General features: G+C 39.8%; 1 protein-coding gene and 1 long non-coding RNA gene across 4 annotated transcripts in view; both read left to right on the top strand.

Annotated features, from left to right (window-relative positions):
• Positions 1-13,800, top strand: part of ZNF831 (zinc finger protein 831) — a 35,517-nt gene extending 21,717 nt beyond the window's left edge. For all 3 annotated transcript variants that reach the window (XM_038370504.2, XM_043496096.1, XM_043496097.1), the window contains 3 exons: positions 2,061-2,233; positions 8,565-8,734; positions 10,735-13,800. In XM_038370504.2, coding sequence (XP_038226432.1) covers positions 2,061-2,233; positions 8,565-8,734; positions 10,735-11,568 — 1,177 coding nt within the window. In that variant the 3' untranslated portion in view covers positions 11,569-13,800. The remainder of the gene's footprint in view (positions 1-2,060; positions 2,234-8,564; positions 8,735-10,734) is intronic.
• Positions 4,723-8,475, top strand: LOC122456536. Its single transcript, XR_006275474.1, has 2 exons — positions 4,723-5,634; positions 7,897-8,475. It is a non-coding gene; the product is annotated as an uncharacterized LOC122456536 (long non-coding RNA).
• Positions 13,801-22,728: the final 8,928 nt, after the last annotated feature.

Here is a 22,728-nt window from a genome sequence, read left to right as displayed (position 1 = left end):
GTGACAAGAAGTAGGGTTCTATATGGATAAATTAAAAAGAAAAAAAGAATGAATTTAGGCCAGAATTGAAATTAAAAGTTATGTTGTATTTCTGATAGATAAAACAAAGGTGCAAACAAAATTTATGCCAAGAGTGCAGCTGTGGGTCTCTTCTGCCTCCATAGTTCTACAAACTGTGGACTAGCTTCTGGGGTTCTCAAACTGGGGGTCAGGAACCCTCGGGGGTCGCAAGGTTATTACATGGGGGGGTCGCAAACTGTCAGCCTCCACCCCAAACCCCAGCATTTGCCTCCAGCATTTGTAATGGTGTTAAATATACAAAAAAACTGTTTTTTAATTTATATGGGGGGTTGTACTCAGAGGCTTGCTATATGAAAGGGGTCACCAGTACAAAAGTTTGAGAACCAATGAGCTAGATCATGGTGGTTGGAAAGAATTTGCTGGATTTTGTGTGTTCTCTCTCTCTTATTTCTCTTTCCCATGACCTAATCCTTTAGCTATTTTGGTCTATATAGAATGTATTTAATGCACAAATAAGCTGTTAAAAACAATTTAGAAAACATGAGCTCAATCCTTTAGTCTCTACTCAGTCAATGGGCATTTTGCCTGCTTCACGTCTCCAGGACTGGACCCTAAATCAATAGTCTAAGCCAAATCTGCCTTCAGATACCCATATGGGACTCCCAATTAAGTCATACATGGGCCAAATTCTCTTGTCTGAGGCCCAGTGATTCTGAAAAAAAGATTTCACTTGTTAAGCAAAAAAGCAGGCTGAGCATAGAGAAAGCAGCTCAATGAGCCAAATGCCTTAAAGAGACAAGCAAAAATGGGACCATATATTGGCTTAAGGTACAGCCAAGGAGAGAATAATAAAAATAGAGAACTAAGAGCTGACCTGTGCCATCTAAATAGTCTAGTCACATTCCTTTAGGGCCAGACTTTTTGTCCTGACCTCTGAATCTGTGCACTTATTTTTCAAAAAATAACCGAGTGCCCTTATTTTACATGGCAGATAGTCATTTGAATGCATGGATTGCACATTTAGGGAGCTAGTTGCCCAAACCAGGCACATAAATGCAAGTTTGTTTGTTTTTACACACATAAATGTTCATGTAAATCTATGGGCTGGCTAAAAATTTGGCACTTACAAAGCCTTGTTCTTGATGCTGAATCCCACGCAAGCCCAGACTCTGAGACCCTTCCGTCAGCCTGAGCCCAAACATCTACACTGCAATTTTATAGCCTGGCAGCCTGAACGTTGTGAGCCTGTCAGCTGAGATAGGCCAGCCATGGGTGTTTTACTACAGTGTAAACCTGAAGTGATTTAAGACCACATCTCCCACTGACTTTCAGTGATGTTCTAAGGTACATTTGAAAGTCCCACTCATTATGACTCACACAGATGTGAGGTGCTGTCATGTTTTGGAAGCTAGTCGAGTATTTCTTCATCAGCATTCCCAAGAAGACATCTTCTGATGTGTAAACTTAACTAATAGACTTTTGTCACTTTATAGCAAAAACCAGAGAACTCAAACTCCTTGATCTAAGTCCTTGAAATATTTATGTTCTTTAGTAGTGATAAGCAAACAATAGCACATAAGAAATTGAGCCAGAGGCCACTTGCAGACAAGTACTGGTGTCCTTGTGTGACCCTGGTCCTTGAGGTATGATCTTGTTTTGATATCTTGCCTGGTTGAAAAATCTGTGGATTTCCTGCAGAGTACACAGCCCTTTTCTTTTGATGGACCAAGGTTTGAAGTCTTTACTCAATTTTTACACAGTCCTACTCAGCCAAAGCTTCCACCAACTCCAGTAAAATTAAGAACTTCAGGATTTTGCCCATTTTTACTAAGGCTCTCTAATACAGGATTTTTTGTGGCATACATAAAAGTAACATTTCCTTTTTTCATTATAGTCATACCTTCTATAAGCCAGTTTCAGCCCCAGTGGAATTCCAGTGAAGTTGTGATAATACTCCACTGAGGCTACTTTTAAATAGCAACTACTTACAACATATCTATTTTGTGTTTTTACTGAAAATGGTATATTTTACAATGCAGGTCCAAAAGGAACCATATGCACGGATATAGTCAGTTGAAAACTAACAAGCTGAGCAAGCAACACTGGCTTCCAAACAGGACACTAGATTCTCTGAAAAAGCATCAGCTGCTCCACACACATGATAGCCTTAATCAATGCGAGAAATGCCACTCTCCTGCGTCAAATTTGCAAGGTAAGGATAACTCGCCTATTCATGTTTGCAAGCATGTAATATTCTTTTATTAATTTTTAATATAAACCAATTTATCTGATACATATTATGTTTCATATATGGCTGCAAATATTGTATTTCCTCCCTTTGCAATGATGTTCTTATGACCATTAAAGCAAATCAGGGCCTAACTTTTCAAAATTCCCATCTGCATATACCTTTGTAAGAGAAGATGGCAGGGTTAGATACTGGGAAAATGTGTTATCTGATAATAAACCTGCCTGGTGCCAGCCCTAGGGAAAAAATACTGTGTCTATAGAACAGGTACAGTTGTAGACAGTGGGTCTCCTTGCACTGCCACCCATCTCCTGATGACTGGAACAACTGATGAGATCTCTGAGTCACTAGGTACAGCTATCCTTCATGGAAGTGCCCACGTAGTCTAAAGTTCTTCATAGGGGTGGACTGCACAAGAGTTAGTGGTATCCTCAAATACACAATAAGTTTATATTTGTACAATAATTTATATCAGTCAGTTTTATATTGTTATTCCTGAAATAAAGGAATTTATGATAGTTCAAATTAATAAATGAACATAACAACAACTTTGTTCTTCTATGGCAGTGTTCATTTGAAAAAATTAATAATTCAGTTTCTTAATACATTGTGAGGTACAGAAAGAACCTGAAATGAAGCCACTTCTGGAGTGGAAAATATCAACCTGTTTAGTGATAACATGAACCTTGATTTTACTTTTGAACTGAAAAAGGGGCCTCAGCATCCTGGTTCAGAACTTCAGTATTGATTCAGAAGAGTGCTTCCTCTTAAATCACCAGCCCCGCTGCCTGCAATATCTGGGCTCAGCAGACTGTAAATAAAGTGCTCTGAATTATCAAGTTATAAATAAAATACAAATTGTATATATCTATATATAGGAGACAGAGAAACTGTACAACTCAAATATAGTTGAAAAAAATCACTAATTCTGTTATTATACTCATAATCATGTCTAATTGTTGACACAGCAGATTTATAGCTTATTTGCTGTGCTGCACTGTTATATTTTGCAGTAAAAATATTTTTGAACATTTCTGCTTTTCTGCTAAAAGATTCTATAATTCTATTGCATAATAAATTAACCTTGTAGTACTTATTCAAATAAATAAAAACATGGATTGAGGGGGTTTATTAGCTTCTGTATTATGGTTTAAGTGCCATATGTATATAAAGTAAAGAGAGTACTCCAGAAATTTGCTGGCATTCTGTGCTGAATTTTATGGATGAGTCACACTGCAGATTCTGGGCACAATTCCTCACAAGTCAAATACTATTTATGAACACAGAAAGAATGGAAGCAGAGACAAGGTTTTGATACAAGAAAAGTTGCACATGCAAACTGAACATAAACATAGAGAGAGCCCCTTATTGTAAATGAGCCAATCTCTCTCTACTCATGGTTAGACTGTTCCCTCATGTTACACAGCCATGCAAGGGATAAGGCCCACATTTCCCACATGCACATTTGCCTAAGACCAAGCAAGATTATACTTGCAGCACAAGAGGCATGGAGGAATTGTGCCTTATGGGTCTACTGCCTGGGTGGTATCTTGTTCAGGGCTCTGCCTAAAGGCACAAAATCCATATCTAAGTATAGCTCACAGGGTTGAAAATCTGAGCCATTATTTGTGATAAGTAGGTGTATGTCTCATTTGTAATAGGAAATTAGTGTTGACCATGGTGCTGAAATCAGGGAAGTTTATGAGGTTGATGTATGATCACATTGGTAGGTAAACAGAGTGATCTTTAGTAAAACATTTTAAAACATTGTTTTGTTCCTTTTAAATAACTGTTCTGATCAACAGAGGTGAAATAGACAAAAACATACGACTGCTGGCACATCCCAGAGCATCAAAAGAGCAGAACATATGAACATGAGAAAACAGAGACTTTCATTAAGACTAAGATTAATTAATTTCTACAGGGCTTTGAAAATAAATGATAAATAAATAATAATAATAATACATTCTCCTTCTAGAGCTCTTTCCATCAAGGATCTCATAGTGCTTTGCAAATATTAAGATTTAGGTCTATAATACTCGTGTGAGGTAGTGAAGTACAATTATCACCATTATATTGATAGAAAAGGTGATGAGGTGCAGAGAAGTGAAATGACTTTACCAAAATCTAACAGTGCAGTGGCAGAGCCAGGAATACAATGCAGAACTTCTAACTCCCTACTCTGAGCTTTAATCACAAGACCATGAAAAGAGTTATGTAGCTGTTAATTGTAACATTATTAATCGCCACATGGATTTTAAGTGGCTGATACCAAACATTAGTTTGATCTTGTGAGGCCACAGCTTGGGGTAAGTCCAACACAACACAACACAACTGTGTCACCAATTTATAGAACAGATTGAGTGTTTTCTGTAACTGAAAATGCCCTTCTCACAGATTCAAAACTCAAATTTTGTCAAAAATTTCTATTTTCCAGTGGAAAAAATCAAAATGATAGCTCCCCACTGCCTTCTTCCAAGGGCTAGTCAATTTCATTTTCTCCCTGCAGGCAGAAAATGAAATGGACAAGAGCCTTGCAGGTAATCTGCCAGAGGCTGGGCGCTGTGAGTGCCTCCCCAGCTCTCAGCCTGCCCAGCTGCCAGTGGCTGAGAGCTCTGTGCTCAGCCTCCCTGTCTCCCCCCAGGCTAGGGCTGAGCACCCCAGCTCTCTGTCTCTTTGGCAGCCCCCCCGGAAGGCTCTTGTCAAGATCGCTTTCTGAAAACAAAGTTTACAAGAGCCTTCCAGGCAGGCTGCCAGCAAGCTGAAAAATTCCACTGTTGTTTTCCCCGAAATTGAGTTTGTCTAGAAATCCCTTTCTGTGAAAAATGTTCATTTTGAGTTTCATCATGACCTGGGACAAAACATTTTTTCAAAAATTGGAAACTTCTTGCAGGAAGGAATTCCAACTTCCAGCCAGCTCTACTGAGTTATCCCTTTTGTGATCAGCAATAGCACGTAGCAGCGGTGTGCAGTGCAATAAAAGGCGAATTACCATATAATTCCAATCAACAGAAGAATCATTTGCTGTCTTTTTTGACTATTTGTACCTCACCTTGATCCTCTCCATTTATCTATCTAATTAATTAGCTACTTAATGCCAGTAACCTGGGAGATATGAGCTGGTATATTTCCAATATGCAAGAGCTGAGCTGTTTCTTATGATGGATTCTGCCAGTACTACCTGAGGAAGAGCTCTGTGTAAGCTTGAAATCCTGTCTCTTTCACCAACAGAAGTTGGTCCAATAAAAGATATTTACCTCACTCACCCAGCTTGTATGTCTAATAGCCTGCGACCAACAGGGGTACAACAACACTACAAATACTACTTGCCACTGCAATGTGGCAAAGCAACTTAACTGTAGTAGGTTTCAGAGTAGCAGCCGTGTTAGTCTGTATTCGCAAAAAGAAAAGGAGTACTTGTGGCACCTTAGAGACTAACAAATTTATTACAGCATAAGCTTTCGTGAGCTACAGCTCACTTCATCGGATGCATTTGGTGGAAAAAACAGAGGAGAGATTTATATACACACACAGAGAACATGAAACAATGGGTTTATCATACACACTGTAAGGAGAGTGATCACTTAAGATAAGCCATCACCAGCAGCGGGGGGGGGGGGGGGGAAAGGAGGAAAACCTTTCATGGTGACCAGCAAGGTAGGCTATTTCCAGCAGTTAACAAGAATATCAGAGGAACAGTGGGGGGTGGGGTGGGAGGGAGAAATACCATGGGGAAATAGTTTTACTTTGTGTAATGACTCATCCATTCCCAGTCTCTATTCAAGCCTAAGTTAATTGTATCCAGTTTGCAAATTAATTCCAATTCAGCAGTCTCTCGTTGGAGTCTGTTTTTGAAGCTTTTTTGTTGAAGGATAGCCACTCTTAGGTCTGTAATCGAGTGACCAGAGAGATTGAAGTGTTCTCCAATTGGTTTTTGAATGTTATAATTCTTGACGTCTGATTTGTGTCCATTCATTCTTTTACGTAGAGACTGTCCAGTTTGACCAATGTACATGGCAGAGGGGCATTGCTGGCACATGATGGCATATATCACATTGGTAGATGTGCAGGTGAATGAGCCTCTGATAGTGTGGCTGATGTGATTAGGCCCTATGATGGAATCCCCTGAATAAATATGTGGACAGAGCTGGCAACGGGCTTTGTTGCAAGGATAGGTTCCTGGGTTAGTGGTTCTGTTGTGTGGTGTGTGGTTGCTGGTGAGTATTTGCTTCAGATTGGGGGGCTGTCTGTAAGCAAGGATTGGCCTGTCTCCCAAGATCTGTGAGAGTGATGGGTCATCCTTCAGGATAGGTTGTAGATCCTTGATGATGCGTTGGAGAGGTTTTAGTTGGGGGCTGAAGGTGATGGCTAGTGGCGTTCTGTTATTTTCTTTGTTGGGCCTGTCCTGTAGTAGGTGACTTCTGGGTACTCTTCTGGCTCTGTCAATCTGTTTCTTCACTTCAGCAGGTGGGTATTGTAGTTGTAAGAATGCATGATAGAGATCTTGTAGGTGTTTGTCTCTGTCTGAGGGGTTGGAGCAAATGCAGTTATATCGTAGACCTTGGCTGTAGACAATGGATCGAGTGGTATGATCTGGATGAAAGCTAGAGGCATGTAGGTAGGAATAGCGGTCAGTAGGTTTCCGATATAGGGTGGTGTTTATGTGACCATTGCTTATTAGCACCATAGTGTCCAGGAAGTGGATCTCTTGTGTGGACTGCTCCAGGCTGAGGTTGATGGTAGGATGGAAATTGTTGAAATCATGGTGGAATTCCTCAAGAGCTTCTTTTCCATGGGTCCAGATGATGAAGATGTCATCAATGTAGCGCAAGTAGAGTAGGGGCATTAGGGGACGAGAGCTGAGGAAGCGTTGTTCTAAGTCAGCCATAAAAATGTTGGCATACTGTGGGGGCCTAATCACATCAGCCACACTATCAGAGGCTCGTTCACATGCGCATCTACCAATGTGATATATGCCATCATGTGCCAGCAATGCCCCTCTGCCATGTACATTGGCCAAACTGGGCAGTCTCTACGTAAAAGAATGAATGGACACAAATCAGACATCAAGAATTATAACATTCAAAAACCAGTTGGAGAACACTTCAATCTCTCTGGTCACTCGATTACAGACCTAAGAGTGGCTATCCTTCAACAAAAAAGCTACAAAAACAGACTCCAACGAGAGACTGCTGAATTGGAATTAATTTGCAAACTGGATACAATTAACTTAGGCTTGAATAGAGATTGGGAATGGATGAGTCATTACACAAAGTAAAACTATTTCCCCATGGTATTTCTCCCCCCCACCCCACCCCCCACTGTTCCTCTGATATTCTTGTTAACTGCTGGAATTAGCCTACCTTGCTTGTCACCAGGAAAGGTTTTCCTCCTTTCCCCCCGCCCCCTGCTGCCGGTGATGGCTTATCTTAAGTGATCACTCTTCTTACAGGGTGTATGATAAACCCATTCTTTCATGTTCTCTGTGTGTGTATATAAATCTCTCCTCTGTTTTTTCCACCAAATGCATCCGATGAAGTGAGCTGTAGCTCACGAAAGCTTATGCTCTAATAAATTTGTTAGTCTCTAAGGTGCCACAAGTACTCCTTTTCTTTTAACTGTAGTAGGTCCTTCTAGTTCTGTCCCTTTTCCATTCTGAAATTTGAAGTTCAGATACTTTCTAGCCATTCCCTTGACTTGCAGTTTTGTATCTCATTAACATTTCTTCCCTAACTTCTTTTCCTACTCCCTTGCTCTTATTAACACATCTCCTTCTATCCTTCTCCCCCACTACCCTCCCCCGGTCTCTATCATTTAAATTTTTGTATAAAGATACATGAAGGATAGAAAGGTAAGCAAATTCTGAAGAAAAAAGTATTTAAGATCTTTTATTGGAATCAGAACTTCAAATTTGCTTCACTGGTATTCATGAGACCTTTACGTTGCTTCCCATGAAGATATGTACATGCAAAATTTTGCTCACAAGAATGTTAATTGAAGAGAAGGACTGAAGAAGATTCACTCAGGAATATTCATGAAAAGTCACTCGGCTTGAATAGCAGATTACAAATAGCAACTACACAACAAACACAGCTGCTATGACTAACAGTTTGCAAGGAATCAGAGATGAAAGTACATTAGGATAGATCATGTTCAGAATTAATTTGATACAACAATTTAAGAAGTCAAAATCTGTCCAGAGATATTAAAAAAAGGAAAAAAAAGGTTTATGGAAAACTCATTGAGCACTGTATCTAATCTTAAAAATCTCTCTTAATCATCTCTTTCCCAACAGATAATTATCTCCCCCAGCAGGAGGAGCTATCTTGCCCCACCTCAGACAAGCCAGTGTCCAAAGGGAATATTCATAAGAAAGAAGACAGGAATCACAAAAATAACTCAGGAATATTTTCACCAGCTGGGCATCCAAGCAACTTCAGGCAAAAAGGCAAACTGGATGGAAAAGTAGGTGTTTTACCTGTAATTCTTTGTTAAATACATAGATGATGACACTGATTTTAGAAAACTTCAATTTCAGCCTATTGTCATTTGAAAGCTTCTGCAGTTTAATTTTTTCCCATTTATTTGCTTCTCAGATTTTGTGTTTTCACAAATGCTGCAAAGATGGTAAGGTAACGTGGCTGTAAAAACATTCAAAATCACTGAATTTAGAATGTTTTTGCAATGAAAATAGCATAACTTGAAATGGCATTTCTTTCACTGTCAAAGCTACTATATGAGTTTTGAATATATTAGTATAAATTACTATTATAAAATTACATTTTTATGAAAATTAGTTCTCATATTTAGGAATCTAACTCTTCAGATGCTCCTCAACAAACCAACTTTGCTGCAGATGCACACCCACCTTGCTATTTCTATACTGCTCACAAACAACATAATAAACTCTATGTTTTTAGCTCCTTAATGCCTCAGTTATACACACTCCCTGGCAATGTGTACATAGTATTTCAACATAAAGAAAATCAACCAGACACCTGTAACCATGCAGTTAGTCAGCAACCCCCTATTTCAGCCATAAGCTATCACCTAACTAAAAAGCAAAAAACAAAATACACACAGACACACCAACAACGAACAAAAAAACCTTCAATAACTAACTAACAGTGAAGAAATGCACAAGTAATTTACCTCATTTTTCAGAAATTAGCAATCACTGGAGGGATGAATACTTTGTCTTGTAGTTATGACAAAAAGAAAAGCAAAATATAATCACAATTGTAGGAGATGAAGGACCATATTTATGCCTGTATAACTCAGTTGATCTCAACAGAGTTACACCAGATATAAAAAGAAAAGGAGTACTTGTGGCACCTTAGAGACTAACAAATTTATTAGAGCATAAGCTTTCGTGAGCTACAGCTCACTTCATCGGATGCATTTAGTGGAAAAAACAGAGGGGAGATTGATATACACACACAGAGAACATGAAACAATGGGTTTATCATACACACTGTAAGGAGAGTGATCACTTAAGATAAGCCATCACCAGCAGCAGGGGGGGGAAAGGAGGAAAACCTTTCCTGGTGACCAGCAAGGTAGGCTATTTCCAGCAGTTAACAAGAATATCTGAGGAACAGTGGGGGGTGGGGTGGGGGGGGAGAAATACCATGGGGAAATAGTTTTACTTTGTGTAATGACTCATCCATTCCCAGTCTCTATTCAAGCCTAAGTTAATTGTATCCAGTTTGCAAATTAATTCCAATTCAGCAGTCTCTTGTTGGAGTCTGTTTTTGAAGCTTTTTTGTTGAAGGATAGCCACTCTTAGGTCTGTAATCGAGTGATCAGAGAGATTGAAGTGTTCTCCAACTGGTTTTTGAATGTTATAATTCTTAACGTCTGATTTGTGTCCATTCATTCTTTTACGTAGAGACTGTCCAGTTTGACCAATGTACACGGCAGAGGGGCATTGCTGGCACATATCACATTGGTAGATGCGCAGGTGAACGAGCCTCTGATAATGTGGCTGATGTGATTATGACAAGACTTATGTAATCACATCAGCCACATTATCAGAGGCTCGTTCACCTGCGCATCTACCAATGTGATATATGCCATCATGTGCCAGCAATATTCTTGTTAACTGCTGGAAATAGCCTACCTTGCTTGTCACCATGAAAGGTTTTCCTCCTTCCCCCCCCCCCCGCTGCTGGTGATGGCTTATCTTAAGTGATCTCTCTCCTTACAATGTGTATGATAAACCCATTGTTTCATGTTCTCTTTTTTCATGTTCAAGTATTCCTTTTCTTTTTGCGAATACAGACTAACATGGCTGCTACTCTGAAACCAGATATAAACAGTCTTATATTCATGTGGATATAGTCAACATAATTGTTATTTCATTCTCTTTACAAAGGATGAAATTGCTTTGGATTGAAAATTTTAATGTAAATTGAAATTCATTTCTGTCCTGATCCTCTCCCCCCCACCCACATCTGCTGCAGGATGTTACTAGACCAATCGAGAAACACTCAAGAGGCAATCTCTTTCTTCAGAACTTTAATGCAACTCCAGGATTACCTATGGTAACATACTCGTGTTCATCACCAGCTAAAGCAGCCATGCGAGAAACAAACAATGACCTGAACATCTGCTGTTTAATGGCTCAACCTCTCATGCTCCAGAAATCATTTCCAGTGGAGCCACAGCCAAATGCTCATTCTGACCCTGTGGAGTCCTCTTTTTGGTCTTTTCCTTTTGATTTTGTAGGCGCTGGCACATGCTGCCAGCATGTGAGTATGGGTTCAGAGGTTACTGCTCCTTTTTTCTTATGTCCAAAAGCTGACCACAAAAATATACTTAATGTAGAGTCACAAGGTCAAACTTTTACTGCGTTATACCCATTGGTCCAGACCTCACGAAAGGAGGAACATCCAATGGAAGGAAATTCTTACTCATCTCTGAAGGACAAACTTAATCCTAGTTCCAAAACTGTGTGTTCAGCTTCATTGGGATCAAAGACATCAATCTCAAGTACTAGCTTACCTGGCACAGCTAATATACAGGGGATAAACTCTTCTGATAGCAATCCTCATAGATGTGTAGACAAGAATGGAGCCTACTTACAATCAGATGGCCATGGAACACTTAATGAAACTGGCACTAATACTTTTAAAGAGCCCTCATTTCCCTTCAGTCCCACAGAGTCCACAGCTAGCTCTGAAACGCCTTCCAAAACATACAAAAAAAGAAGTTTAGAGATGATAAGGAAACAAACCCGAGTGGAATACGCTGACACAAGCAGTGATGACGAAGACAGGCTAGTTATAGAAATATAGCAAACAGGACACTGCCACAGCAGATGGATGTATGACAGTACATTATAGAGAGAAATGCCATGGAAATTGCAGATCATTGATCTGCCTTTTTGAAGCACCTTAACATCAGAATAGCCATTCCTGCACAGTATAAGCAAAGTTTTCTTCTAAGAACAACAGTTCTTCTTTGCAAGGACTCAGGCTTCTTTTACATATTTTAATGCTTTTCTGTGGAGCAAGGAAGCAGTTAAATTATATATTTAAATGCATAAGGTGGTTCCCAACTCCACTAAACCTCATCAATCCCACATAACACCCACAATCCCCAGTTCACAGAGACTGTATTATAAAGACACTGCAGTGTGTTTGTTTACCAATAATGATAAAACAGCTATCAGCTTCCTTAATGCATAAGTTGAGGTGTAGATTGTAACAAACCATTGGGTATATTTTCATCCCTGTGCTACCCTTTTTAGTAATTATTTCCAGCTTTCAGGAAGTTATGTATGTACATTGGGAGGAAGATATATCCCTCATGTATCTATGATATTGAGAGATGTCACACAAATACTGACTTTTTCCATGTTGTACAATGGTCAATGCTTCTTTGTGACAAAATGACACAAGCATGCCTGCTTTGTGTTTTGTGCCTTTTCTGCTGAGATCTACAGAAATAGTTTATTCTTTAGCTCTACTTTGAGAAATTGGGGTGTAAATAGGTAATGTCAATGTTTCTTTGTAATGAGATTTTTAACACAGAGATTTTCTGATTCCGTTTTTCGGATTGTGCTCTAAAAGCAAGTTACACTGTTGTGTTTTATTTTGTTCTGAAGTTTAGCCCAAATGTAAATCAACTTCTGCTTTGAAACCCAAAATTTACTTTGTTTACATGAAAACCTCTCCAGTCAGTAAAATACCAGATACACTTACCATTCACTAAAAAGCTAGTTTAAACTGACAGAGAAAGTTTGAAATCATTGCACTGCTGTACTAGAGTCAAATTTTATACTTACCTTTGCTATGAGTTTTTGTATAATTTGGACTCATATACAGGATTTTATGGATTAACTTTCATGTGATATTCATAATTGCATGTACTTTAAGGAAAGAATAATCATGCAATCATGCACAGGTGAGCCTGTATGGGTCCTAGTCATAAATAGGTCTAGTGTACTATCTATGTATGTCAGAGAAACATATGCATATTGTAAGAAGTGAATGAGAAGTGCCAGAATGACAACCTTTCTGTGAATACACATAAATGGAACCAAATGCTAAGATCTATGTCATCCCTTTACACTCATATGCATTATGAAAGTGACCATAGTTCCAGTTTGCCCTGCAGAGAGCTTTTTATTTAGCATCAAATTATGTTGGTATATATTTTTACTGTTAGGGAAATTGATATCATGATCAGAGTGTTATACTGATTTCTAATTATAAATGCTAGTGCCATTGTGTTGAAAAGGTTAATGGGGGCCGCAGGATTTTTTCTTTGTCAGCAGTAAAGCACAAAGAATAACCTACAAAATCTTTATTTGTTCATTATAAAAATACTACGATATTCATTTCCAAAATCAGAGAGATTTCAGTAGGGTTCCTACAGGATTTGGGATCATGATTGCATGGAAGAATGGATGTATTTTTTTTTTTTTTACTAAAAATGAGCATTAGCTATCTTCCCCTTTTACTTCTATGAAATCCTGGGACCTTATTCTGATCTTACTTCTATATGCTGGTTTTATAACACTAGCATTAACTCCATACACTTTAGAAGAGTTAGTTCCTGATTTTCAGGAGTGTACATGAAATCAGAATTATGCCCTTATAAGCTTATAGGTCAGAGACTAAGTGGATAGAGGGGCCCTATTCTGTAAATAAACTTTATGCAAAATAGCTCTTAATTTCAATGGGATTTCCATGTACGGAACAGAGACATGAGAAGGCCAAATAGTGTTTTAAGCTGGGAAGGTTTATACTAAAGACTAGCAAATATGGGTACGAAATTCCTGTTTTGGGAAGTTAAGAAGCATGAAAGGTATGAATGCTGGGGGACTGGCTGGCCATGTAAGTTGCATATTGTAATTGCATATTTTTGTTGAATATGCAATATATAGTACCTGAAATACTATTTGTTTGTTGAATGTTGATAAGAATGATACAACTGACTTATTTGTATATTTTTTAAAAAAAAATCTGTTCCTTTATATTCTTAACTTATTTTGTTTCGATAAAAATTAAACTTGAAGGTCACAATGACACTAAGAATGTGGTAGTTATTAGGGTTTGGTTTTTAAATATGCAAGTGCACCATAGGGTGAATGTGGGAGGATCAGGTAATCCAGGGTTGCTCACCAGATGCAGTACAACCCTGCCATTCTGCAGTGATGCCTTTCCCTGAATTATACAATAGGAATACAACTGATCAGCTGCAAATTTCTTTTGCTAGTAAATATAAAACAGGAAAATTTTCTATTCACCTATCAAGAAAAATATTATGATTGCATTAATTTTTAGATTAAACATAAAATGTGTTGTCCAGAGGAGTACATTTCCAGTCTCTAGAGTTAAACCAGTTACACCAGCAGTGAATTTGGGAACAAAATCCCATATTAAAAATAGTCATAAATATCACTGAAGTGATATAAAATAAAACTGAATTTACCTCTTAAAACAGATTCTTTAAATGACTGACAGGTTATAATGTATGCTCAGGACTCAGATCATATAAGATTTCTTCTGTGCATATAAACCAAGTAAAAGGAATGGAAACTTTCTACTCAATCTTAATGCCCACTCAAGGTTTTAAAAGAACACCTTTAGGAAAGAAGCTATTATAGTGTGGGAAAGTTATGGCAAAACATGTACAAGGATAGGAATTGACAACAGTATCCTTGAAGAGAATATAAAGAAAGCCAATTAGTGCTAATTCGAGGTTATACCTGTGGAGGCAATGATAAATAAACAATTATAGTAAGGATTAGCGAGAGTTGACAGTATGGTTGGCACTATACTCAAAACAAACATCAAGGCTTGAAGGGTTTCTAATCAAAGGATCTCAATTCAGGAAAACACCTGAGGAACATGTGTTGAACTTTAAGCATGTGCTGAACTTCCATCTACTTCGGTGGGATTTAAGCATGTTCTTAACTTTAACCACTTGCTTAAGTGCTGTCTGGAACAGAGATGCTTTCTTGATTCAAGACCCAAAAGACAGACAAGTACAATAGCTTAGATTGGGACAATATCCTTACAAAGAATAGTCAGACAGAATCCTACAAAGTTATGGCAAGCTCCTGAATATATAGGGAGAATAATAAGATACACATATTTACATGACATACAGAGTAAACCAGATGGCTGGTTTGCATATCAATGACACAAATAGAAAAGTTGGCCAGAGCCAGCCAGCCACTTGTAGTTTTGTTCTGAAGAGAATGAAACAGGTTTTTTTTTAAAGAAAAGAATAGAGGTATTACAGGGGAAAGAATTGTATTTCAGGGAGTGATACTTCAAGGATAGGCAAGCACTAGTTAAAATGTTCATTTTTCTTTAAATGGGCACTGATGGAACTTGGTAATTTTACAAGTGTCAGATGTTCAGATCACAGTTTATATTGACTGCCAGAATAAAATCTGCCTATTTTGCAAAAAAAAAAAAATAGTTTAAGAATTTCCATCATGAATTATGGCACTTCATGTTGAACTCTTGATCATTTTGGCTTGTTTAAAATGGATATTTGAATGTCTACCAATGTCTGGGAAATCTGTGTAGTCTGAGCAGTGCTACCACCAGTGGAGAAAATCCCTGGAATGTCTTCAGAATCTTCCTCTAAATGCTATGTTCTCTGTGTTATTCTTGGACCGTGTTCCTTAACTTTGGAGGCAGTAGCCTGACATGCTGTGGCATTATTGTAGCTCAGGATTCTGTGCTAATAACTTAATTAGATGAAATGATCAGAAAATCTATACATGTTGGCAGTGCTTTAGTTTCAGTTCCAGTTCCATTTCCTTCTTCATTTTCAACACCACCTTGTAATCTAAAGTAACGCTGGGCATGAATGCTTCTTTTCTCTAGACTTTTATTATAACAGTTTCTTGCCATTTCATCTGATAACCTGCTAAAGCAAAACTTTAACTGCTCAGAGGTTTTATTTCTTAAGAGATTTTGCAGAAACAACAAATATGTGGGCTTTCAAATGGGTAATGGAAAAATCCAGTGCCTACCTATTTCATCTGATCCAGCTGCAGGGAAACCCCCTATCTGCATCTTAATGAAGCTGGAAGAGAAGATATCCTACCATCAGATTAGACCAGAGCCTCCAACACAGTGAGCTGTAGCTCACGAAAGCTTATGCTCAAATAAATTTGTTAGTCTCTAAGGTGCCACAAGTACTCCTTTTCTTTTTGCGAATACAGACTAACACGGCTGCTACTCTGAAATCCAACACAGCTGTGTTCCAGGTGCTGATAGTGCTAGAGATTTCGTGGTATAAAATCAGTTATCTGGGTATAGGGAGTTTGTTAGATTAAAAAAGGGTTGATGTAATATTTGTTATTAAATGATCAGTTTTAAAGTGTAATTTTATATTATTTGCTTGGAAACATTCCAATGAGAGTGGATAACAAATGCTTTCAGAGGAACAGTTGTGCTATTGGAGTTTTATATTACAGCATCCAATTGCATTGCTGTACCACAGCTGGCTTTAGACGAAACAGAAACAAGATGATTTTAAGTGAGCGAGATAAGGAAATGTACTTTTAAACTGATGATTAGCCATAGCTATTTTTTCTTTCTTTTGTAAATTTTCTGATTTCAATAACCTTGATATTTAGTTAATGATGTTTTGTGTCAAACATGCGATCTCACATCAAAACTGATACAGGAATATTGATTACTGAAACAATGGTCCATCATTGGCCATCAGTGGTCCATAGACACAATCATAGTTCTAACTTTTCTAACAGTGTGTTCACTTAATATAAGAAGACATCACCTATACAGCCTCCACTTGGAGTTCCCTTAGTTAGTAAACTGGACGCCTTCCTACACTGTGTTTGTCAGAAAGTAATTTCATGTGACAGTCCCATTTCTTATTAATAAAAAAATAAATTTGCCATTCGCCACTGATCTGATTATTAGTCCCATCATTATGAACAAGTAACCTCAACTCACATAAGAAATGACTGAACAAATTGTTTTTCATTGCAGACTAGTATTGCAAATAATGCATTCTAGCATTCAGAGTTCAAGACATCTCATTTACACCAGTAAAAAGTGCAGTAACTTAACTGAAGACAGTGGGGTTACACTGGGATAAAAGTCTTCTACCCAAGATCAGAATCAGGTCCTTTGAATGTACTGCAACATTAGAAGATGTAGCAAGGCTGGAGACCCAAAACCTTATTCTGAGAAGTTTCCACCCATGTTTTTCGCTGCTGCTGCTGTCTCACCATATGGCTCACAGGAATATTTGCATTGAAACAGTAGATTGTTACTAATGTGGTTTCACCATGCCGAAAGTGTTTCAGTTTTTTGCAGCTGTTTGTGGCATTTTTTAACTTGTGCCAGTGAAATCCCCCAAGTGGAATATGTAGATAGCTTCTGATGTATATCATCAGTAGCCACCAGTACATTTTGATATTGTGGTTTCCTCTTTGCCCTTTATACTTAAACACACACACATTCTTTAGCTTACATTCCCTGTTTAAATATCCACTCATCCTGGACAACAATACTATCAGTAAAGAAATGGGTTTGCAGGGTGGAGGGAAGGGACTGTATCCTTCAGACTATTGGCACTGGAACGTACAACGTTTCACCTGTGTGTGGGGTATGAATCCATTCCACTGACCACAAGCTGTTATTCTCTCCTGGTAAGTGGCCTGTGAGAAAAGTCTTGGGGCATTCAGTACATTTTTTAGTGGTCAGTTGTTCACATTCCAGAGGTACGGCTGCAGTTTGTGGTGGTGTTTTCAGTAGTGTTCGGGCTTGCGTACACAGTGCTTCAGTCTGCAACAGAGTGGTGTAAAATTTAGTCCACATTAACACGTAGTGCACTAACTGGTCCATTTAAACCCTGCTGACATGCTTTAAAATTTCCCTAGTGCACATTAACTACTGTTTGAAATGGGATTACATTAACACACATTAGAGAACTTTTAGTGCATGTCATGCAGTTAGAGAATGGCATGTGAGTGTGGACTACAATTTACATCCCTATGGGTGGGGGATAAAGCACCATGTAAACAAGTCCTGAAAGCACCCAAAAATTGCAGCACACTCCTCTCTGCCACCTTTTGCCAACATAAAATTAATTTTTAAGATGAATTTTGCTGAGCTCTGTCTCAATTCAGGTCAAATCACAATTACAGTATTTTGGGTTTGATGAGGATGCTGGAGTTCCATCTGGGTTAACACATGGGATTGTACTGAACAGTTCTTGCTGGAGTCTTAATGCAGCTACCACATATGTCATATAATTATTATATAAAATTTAATGAATCTGCAAATGTAACTATACGCTAAAATCCACATGAGGGCACTATGCACAGTACAAATCTGTGATGCTTTATCCTATCAACTCAGTGCCTGCTCTGATGTACAGGTCCTATTTTGTAAGCAAATCTGATTACAAATCTGTCCCTGCAAGTGACAGCAAATACCACATTCTCTCCTTTTTTTCCTCAACTTTACAACAGAACACTACTACAATAAACAGTAACCACTGACAAAATCCAAATTCTGCACCTACATTTACTGAGTTGGATGTTTCTTATCTTCCTCTTCAGACAGGAAGGAGATCTGTTTTCTTTTATATAAAATCCTGTGTATTACTTTCTTTAACTGTAGTTATTTCTGTCTAGATGTGGCTCCATGGGGCAAACCCCACTCATGTAACTAGAGCCCATGAGCTGCAGCATTTGGGGAGAGGGTGCACTGATACGTCACATCCTGGGAGGGAGGATTAGTTCTTCTTGGTCCCTGTGAAGATCCCCTGCCACAATCTGTTTACTCAACCTTTGTGCCAAGGCTTGGCCTCTGAAGAATAAATGAAATCTTTGCTTTGTACTGAAGCTAGTTACCTGGAATCCTGTGATCTGTATTAGTAACCTTAGTACAGGAAAATTATATTGCCCTGGAGAATGTGCAGTGTAGGGCAACAAAGGTCTCAAGAGGCTAAGTTAGGAGGAACTGAGGCTTTAACGTGATGCAACAGAGGTCTTTAAAATTATAGATACAAAATTATATTGTTTACATAAATTAAGACAGTCCAAAACTAGGGACCAATCAAAAAATCAGGAATGTTTATTGCAGTGCTTTGCTCGAGTATCGTTTGGTGTGTCCACAGCTGTTTACCAACTTGAGAGCAAGCAAAAAAACCCAAAAAAACAAAAACAAAACTGATCGCCAAGTGTATCTGCCTGCACTGTGTTTGCTGCTGGCTCTATCATCCTGTTGAACATAAACTATTTTCAAAAACGCATAATCAAGACGTGCTAAACCTCATACATTCACTGCTTCTAGACAAGGTATCTGAAAAAATGCTCCACTTTTTCTTGTGTGTGAAATCAGCCCTGAAGCATTTAAAGTGCTCCTTAATTTACGTACTTATAAGTAGGAGCGTGATTTAGCATCAACATCGGGGAAGACTTGAACTGCCAGAACATTTTGTTTGAGTGACTGTCCGCACAGATTCCACTATTGGTGTGTATATGGCCCATACACGCTAGAGCAGATTCTTTCGAAATAGCAGCATGCACTGGGGCACACCTGTGCCTTGGGAGCCCTTGTAATGAGGTTGTCAGAGGTGAGGTGGCCTCAACTGCGTCTCAGTTCCTTCTTACCACCTGTGGCTGAGACACAGAACCTGGCAATTCACCACTTAGATCTGTAGACCTGTTGTTATTCTAGTCATTATAGTTCTTAGATCATTAAAAAAAAGGATGGATTGAAAAACTAAGACTTCTCTATTGTCATTTTAATAAGATTAATGGTTCTTGCCTCCGCAACCCCATGTACAAGGCTCAAGATAGTCTCCTTCCTCCTCCTATACCCAGCCTAAAATGGTCAAAAGCAAGTCTCCAGAATTTAAGATCTGCTCATTGTGTGATACCACAATGCCCATCAATGATGGCCACCTGAGATGCCTTCTCTGTCTAGGAGATGGCCACGTGCAGGACATTTTCCAAGCACACTTTGAGAGACAGAAGGGTGACTGAAGCTTCATCTTCTGGAGAGGTCTGTACAAGCTTCAACTGACCCTGTGAAACAACTGGAGAGATCACCACCTTCAGGTCACTTACACTCCTCCAGTGCCCTGGTGAGCCACGACACCATCCCAGCCTCAAGGGACTACCAGAAACCTTGCTGTTCTGCTCTGCTCAGTAGAAGGTCCCAAGAAACCCTTCCCTTAGGTGCCTTCTCAGAGCCACAAAGCTGGGCCTTGCTGAACTCCATGGTGAAACCAACACAGATCGCTTCTTACCGTAGCACTACACTAATTCCAGTACTGCTTAGGGGACTGACACATGTACGCCAACAGCAGACGACTTCAGGATGATGACTGCAGTGCTGAGGAAACCTAAACTAGGCTCACTGGTACTGACCTCAGTGATGCCAGTCGCTCATTTGGCACTGACCAACTCTTCAGTACCAAAAGCTTTACTCACACCACCGCACTTCTTAGTGGCAGCAGACTTCGTGGTGGGGCCAGTACAGGAGTCTCTAATCCTGGACAGACTGAGGGAGGCAATGAATAAAATGGGTCCCTCTTTCAACTTGTTGGTGGTGACCATAGACTTGACAGGGAATGCCCTATCTATGGAAGATGACTTCACCCTTTTGGTCTCCTTTGGGGAACACAGCAGATCATCTTCCCTGGAATGAGATCCATGTCTACCATGAATAATTCAGTGGACACAGACAATAGAAGATGGAATCCCTGAGAAGCACCCATGAGTCCACAGGATCCAGAAGGGAACTGTCAAGCTAGTGTGCCCTCCTTTCCTGCAGTATCCCTACTTGTCTTGGTCCTATGTCACCTTGAAGTATCAGTCCCTATGTCAAGAAGCCAGCTTCTTCTGCTGTCTCCAGACCAAGGCAGCCTTCTCCAAAACAGGTACTACAGCCGGCTCTAGTATCAACCCTAATGCGTCAACAACATATGGAGGAAGAATAAGAACCCAGCAGAGATAATCTCTCCTCTGACCACTCGCCATCTCATCCTCATCACCAAAGGAAACAACTAACTTTTCTTCCACTGCCTTCTCGGATGAGTTAAGGCATTTTAAGATCTCTTGAGGAGACCAGTAGGCACCTTGGGTACCCCTCTCAAGATAATTCAAGAAAAAACAAACAAATCATCTCATCATCTGGTAGGACAGCCTTTCCTATTGACAAAGGGCTTTTGGAACCCGCAAAGGTCATATGGCACACCCTGTATCCATCTCTAGGACCTTCACATATGCAGACAGGAGATATCAGGTGCTGGCTAAGGGTTACATGAACTTCTTCTAGCGTTCCACCCATGGATCCCAGGCAACAGGAAAGATCCACTTCCAGGTAAAAAGACCCAAAGGCTAGATCTTTTCGGCATACAGGGTCAACAAGGACAAATTAACAATGACACCAAAAGCAAAGCATCAAATCCACATTGACACCAAACACACAGCATCAAATTGTTGGGAGCATACCTGTCTCAGAGGGGCCGCATTATGATAGGCATCACATGACAGTTTCAAGGGCAGCCTACCACGCAGGTGAGAACCTGTTTGAAGGTTCTGGGTCAAGTGCTGGCACATATATACACATCACACAGCTTGCCAAACTTTACCTTTCACTTCTGCAAAGGTGGTTGAGATCAGTTTATCTGAGACAACATGGACAAGAGGGTCTCCCTTGTAATCAGATGCAACAAGTTCTGTTCTCCATGTTTCTTCCATCGAAAACTAGTTATGCATGCCTCCAACCCTGGGTAAGTTACCCATGTGGTAAAAATTTGATATAAGTGGTCAGCCCCCAAGGCCTCCCTTCATTTCCATGTCCCTGAACTTAGAGCATTTTTGCTGGCATCCAACGCATCCCTACCCCTCTTTTGAGGCATTATCAGGCAGGAACTTCAAACAACACCATGGCAATACATTACATTGACAGGCAAGGAGGAGCACAATTGTTCTCTTTGTGCCAGGGGGCCATGTGTGAGAAACTGGAACACGTCACTCTGACAACTCTCCATCTCTCTGGGCTTCAGCCCACTATAGTGCATGAGCTTAGCAGGGATCTCCCAGAGTCACGAATGGTCCCTCAAGTCCTCCACATCATCTTCCTCTGATGGGGATATCCAGCAATAGATCTGTTCATGATGCTCCACAACAACAAGTGTCAGAGATTCTGCTCCCAAGGAAGTGAAAACAGATTCCTCATGCATGCCTTTCTCATCCCTCGGAGTCCAGGTCCGAGGTATGCCTTCCCATCAACACTTGTACTCCCTGGAGTATTGACAAAGCTAAGGCAAGACGCAGAGACTATCATCCTAATAGCCTCAGCTTGGTTCAGGCAGTTCTGGTACTCTGATCTACTGAGATTGTCCATTCGAAAGTTCATCCTTCTGTCTCAAGCAATGGTCAGGTCCTTCATCCAGCCCCAGAGTCCCTATACCTAACAGCTTGGATATTGGCTGGCTGACAGCTACCGCAAAAGACTGCTCTGTGGTGATTCTGAACATCCTGTGTCACAACAGAAAGCCCTCAATGAGATGAACTTGCCAAGCCAAATAGAAAGAATTCTCTGTTTGGTCCAAATGACAACACTGTGCTTCGCTGCAAGGGACAATCCCCAATATTTTGGGCTCTTACTCAGTTAGGACAGTCTCAGCTCAATTAAGGTTAACGTGGCTGCAATCTCATTGAGCCATACCCTGGTGCAGGGCCACGTAGTATCCTCTCATTCTATCAGGAGGAAATTTCTCCAAGGTCTTACCCATGCCTTTCTAGCAATCATAGAACCCCATCTACCATGGACTCTCAACCTAGTGCCAATTGATGTGACGGGATCTCCCTTTGAGCCCATGGCTATTTGGTCCCTCTACCATCTGTCCATGAAGATGGCCTTCCTGGTGACTATTACCTCATTCAAGAGAATAGGGGAGATTCAGGCACTCCTGACAGCCCCTCCCCACCT

Source organism: Dermochelys coriacea, chromosome 13 (assembly GCF_009764565.3).
Source record: "Dermochelys coriacea isolate rDerCor1 chromosome 13, rDerCor1.pri.v4, whole genome shotgun sequence".
NCBI lineage: Eukaryota > Metazoa > Chordata > Testudines > Dermochelyidae > Dermochelys > Dermochelys coriacea.
The sequence above is the reverse complement of the archived record's forward strand: the minus strand, read 5'-3'. Positions and strand labels throughout refer to the sequence as shown.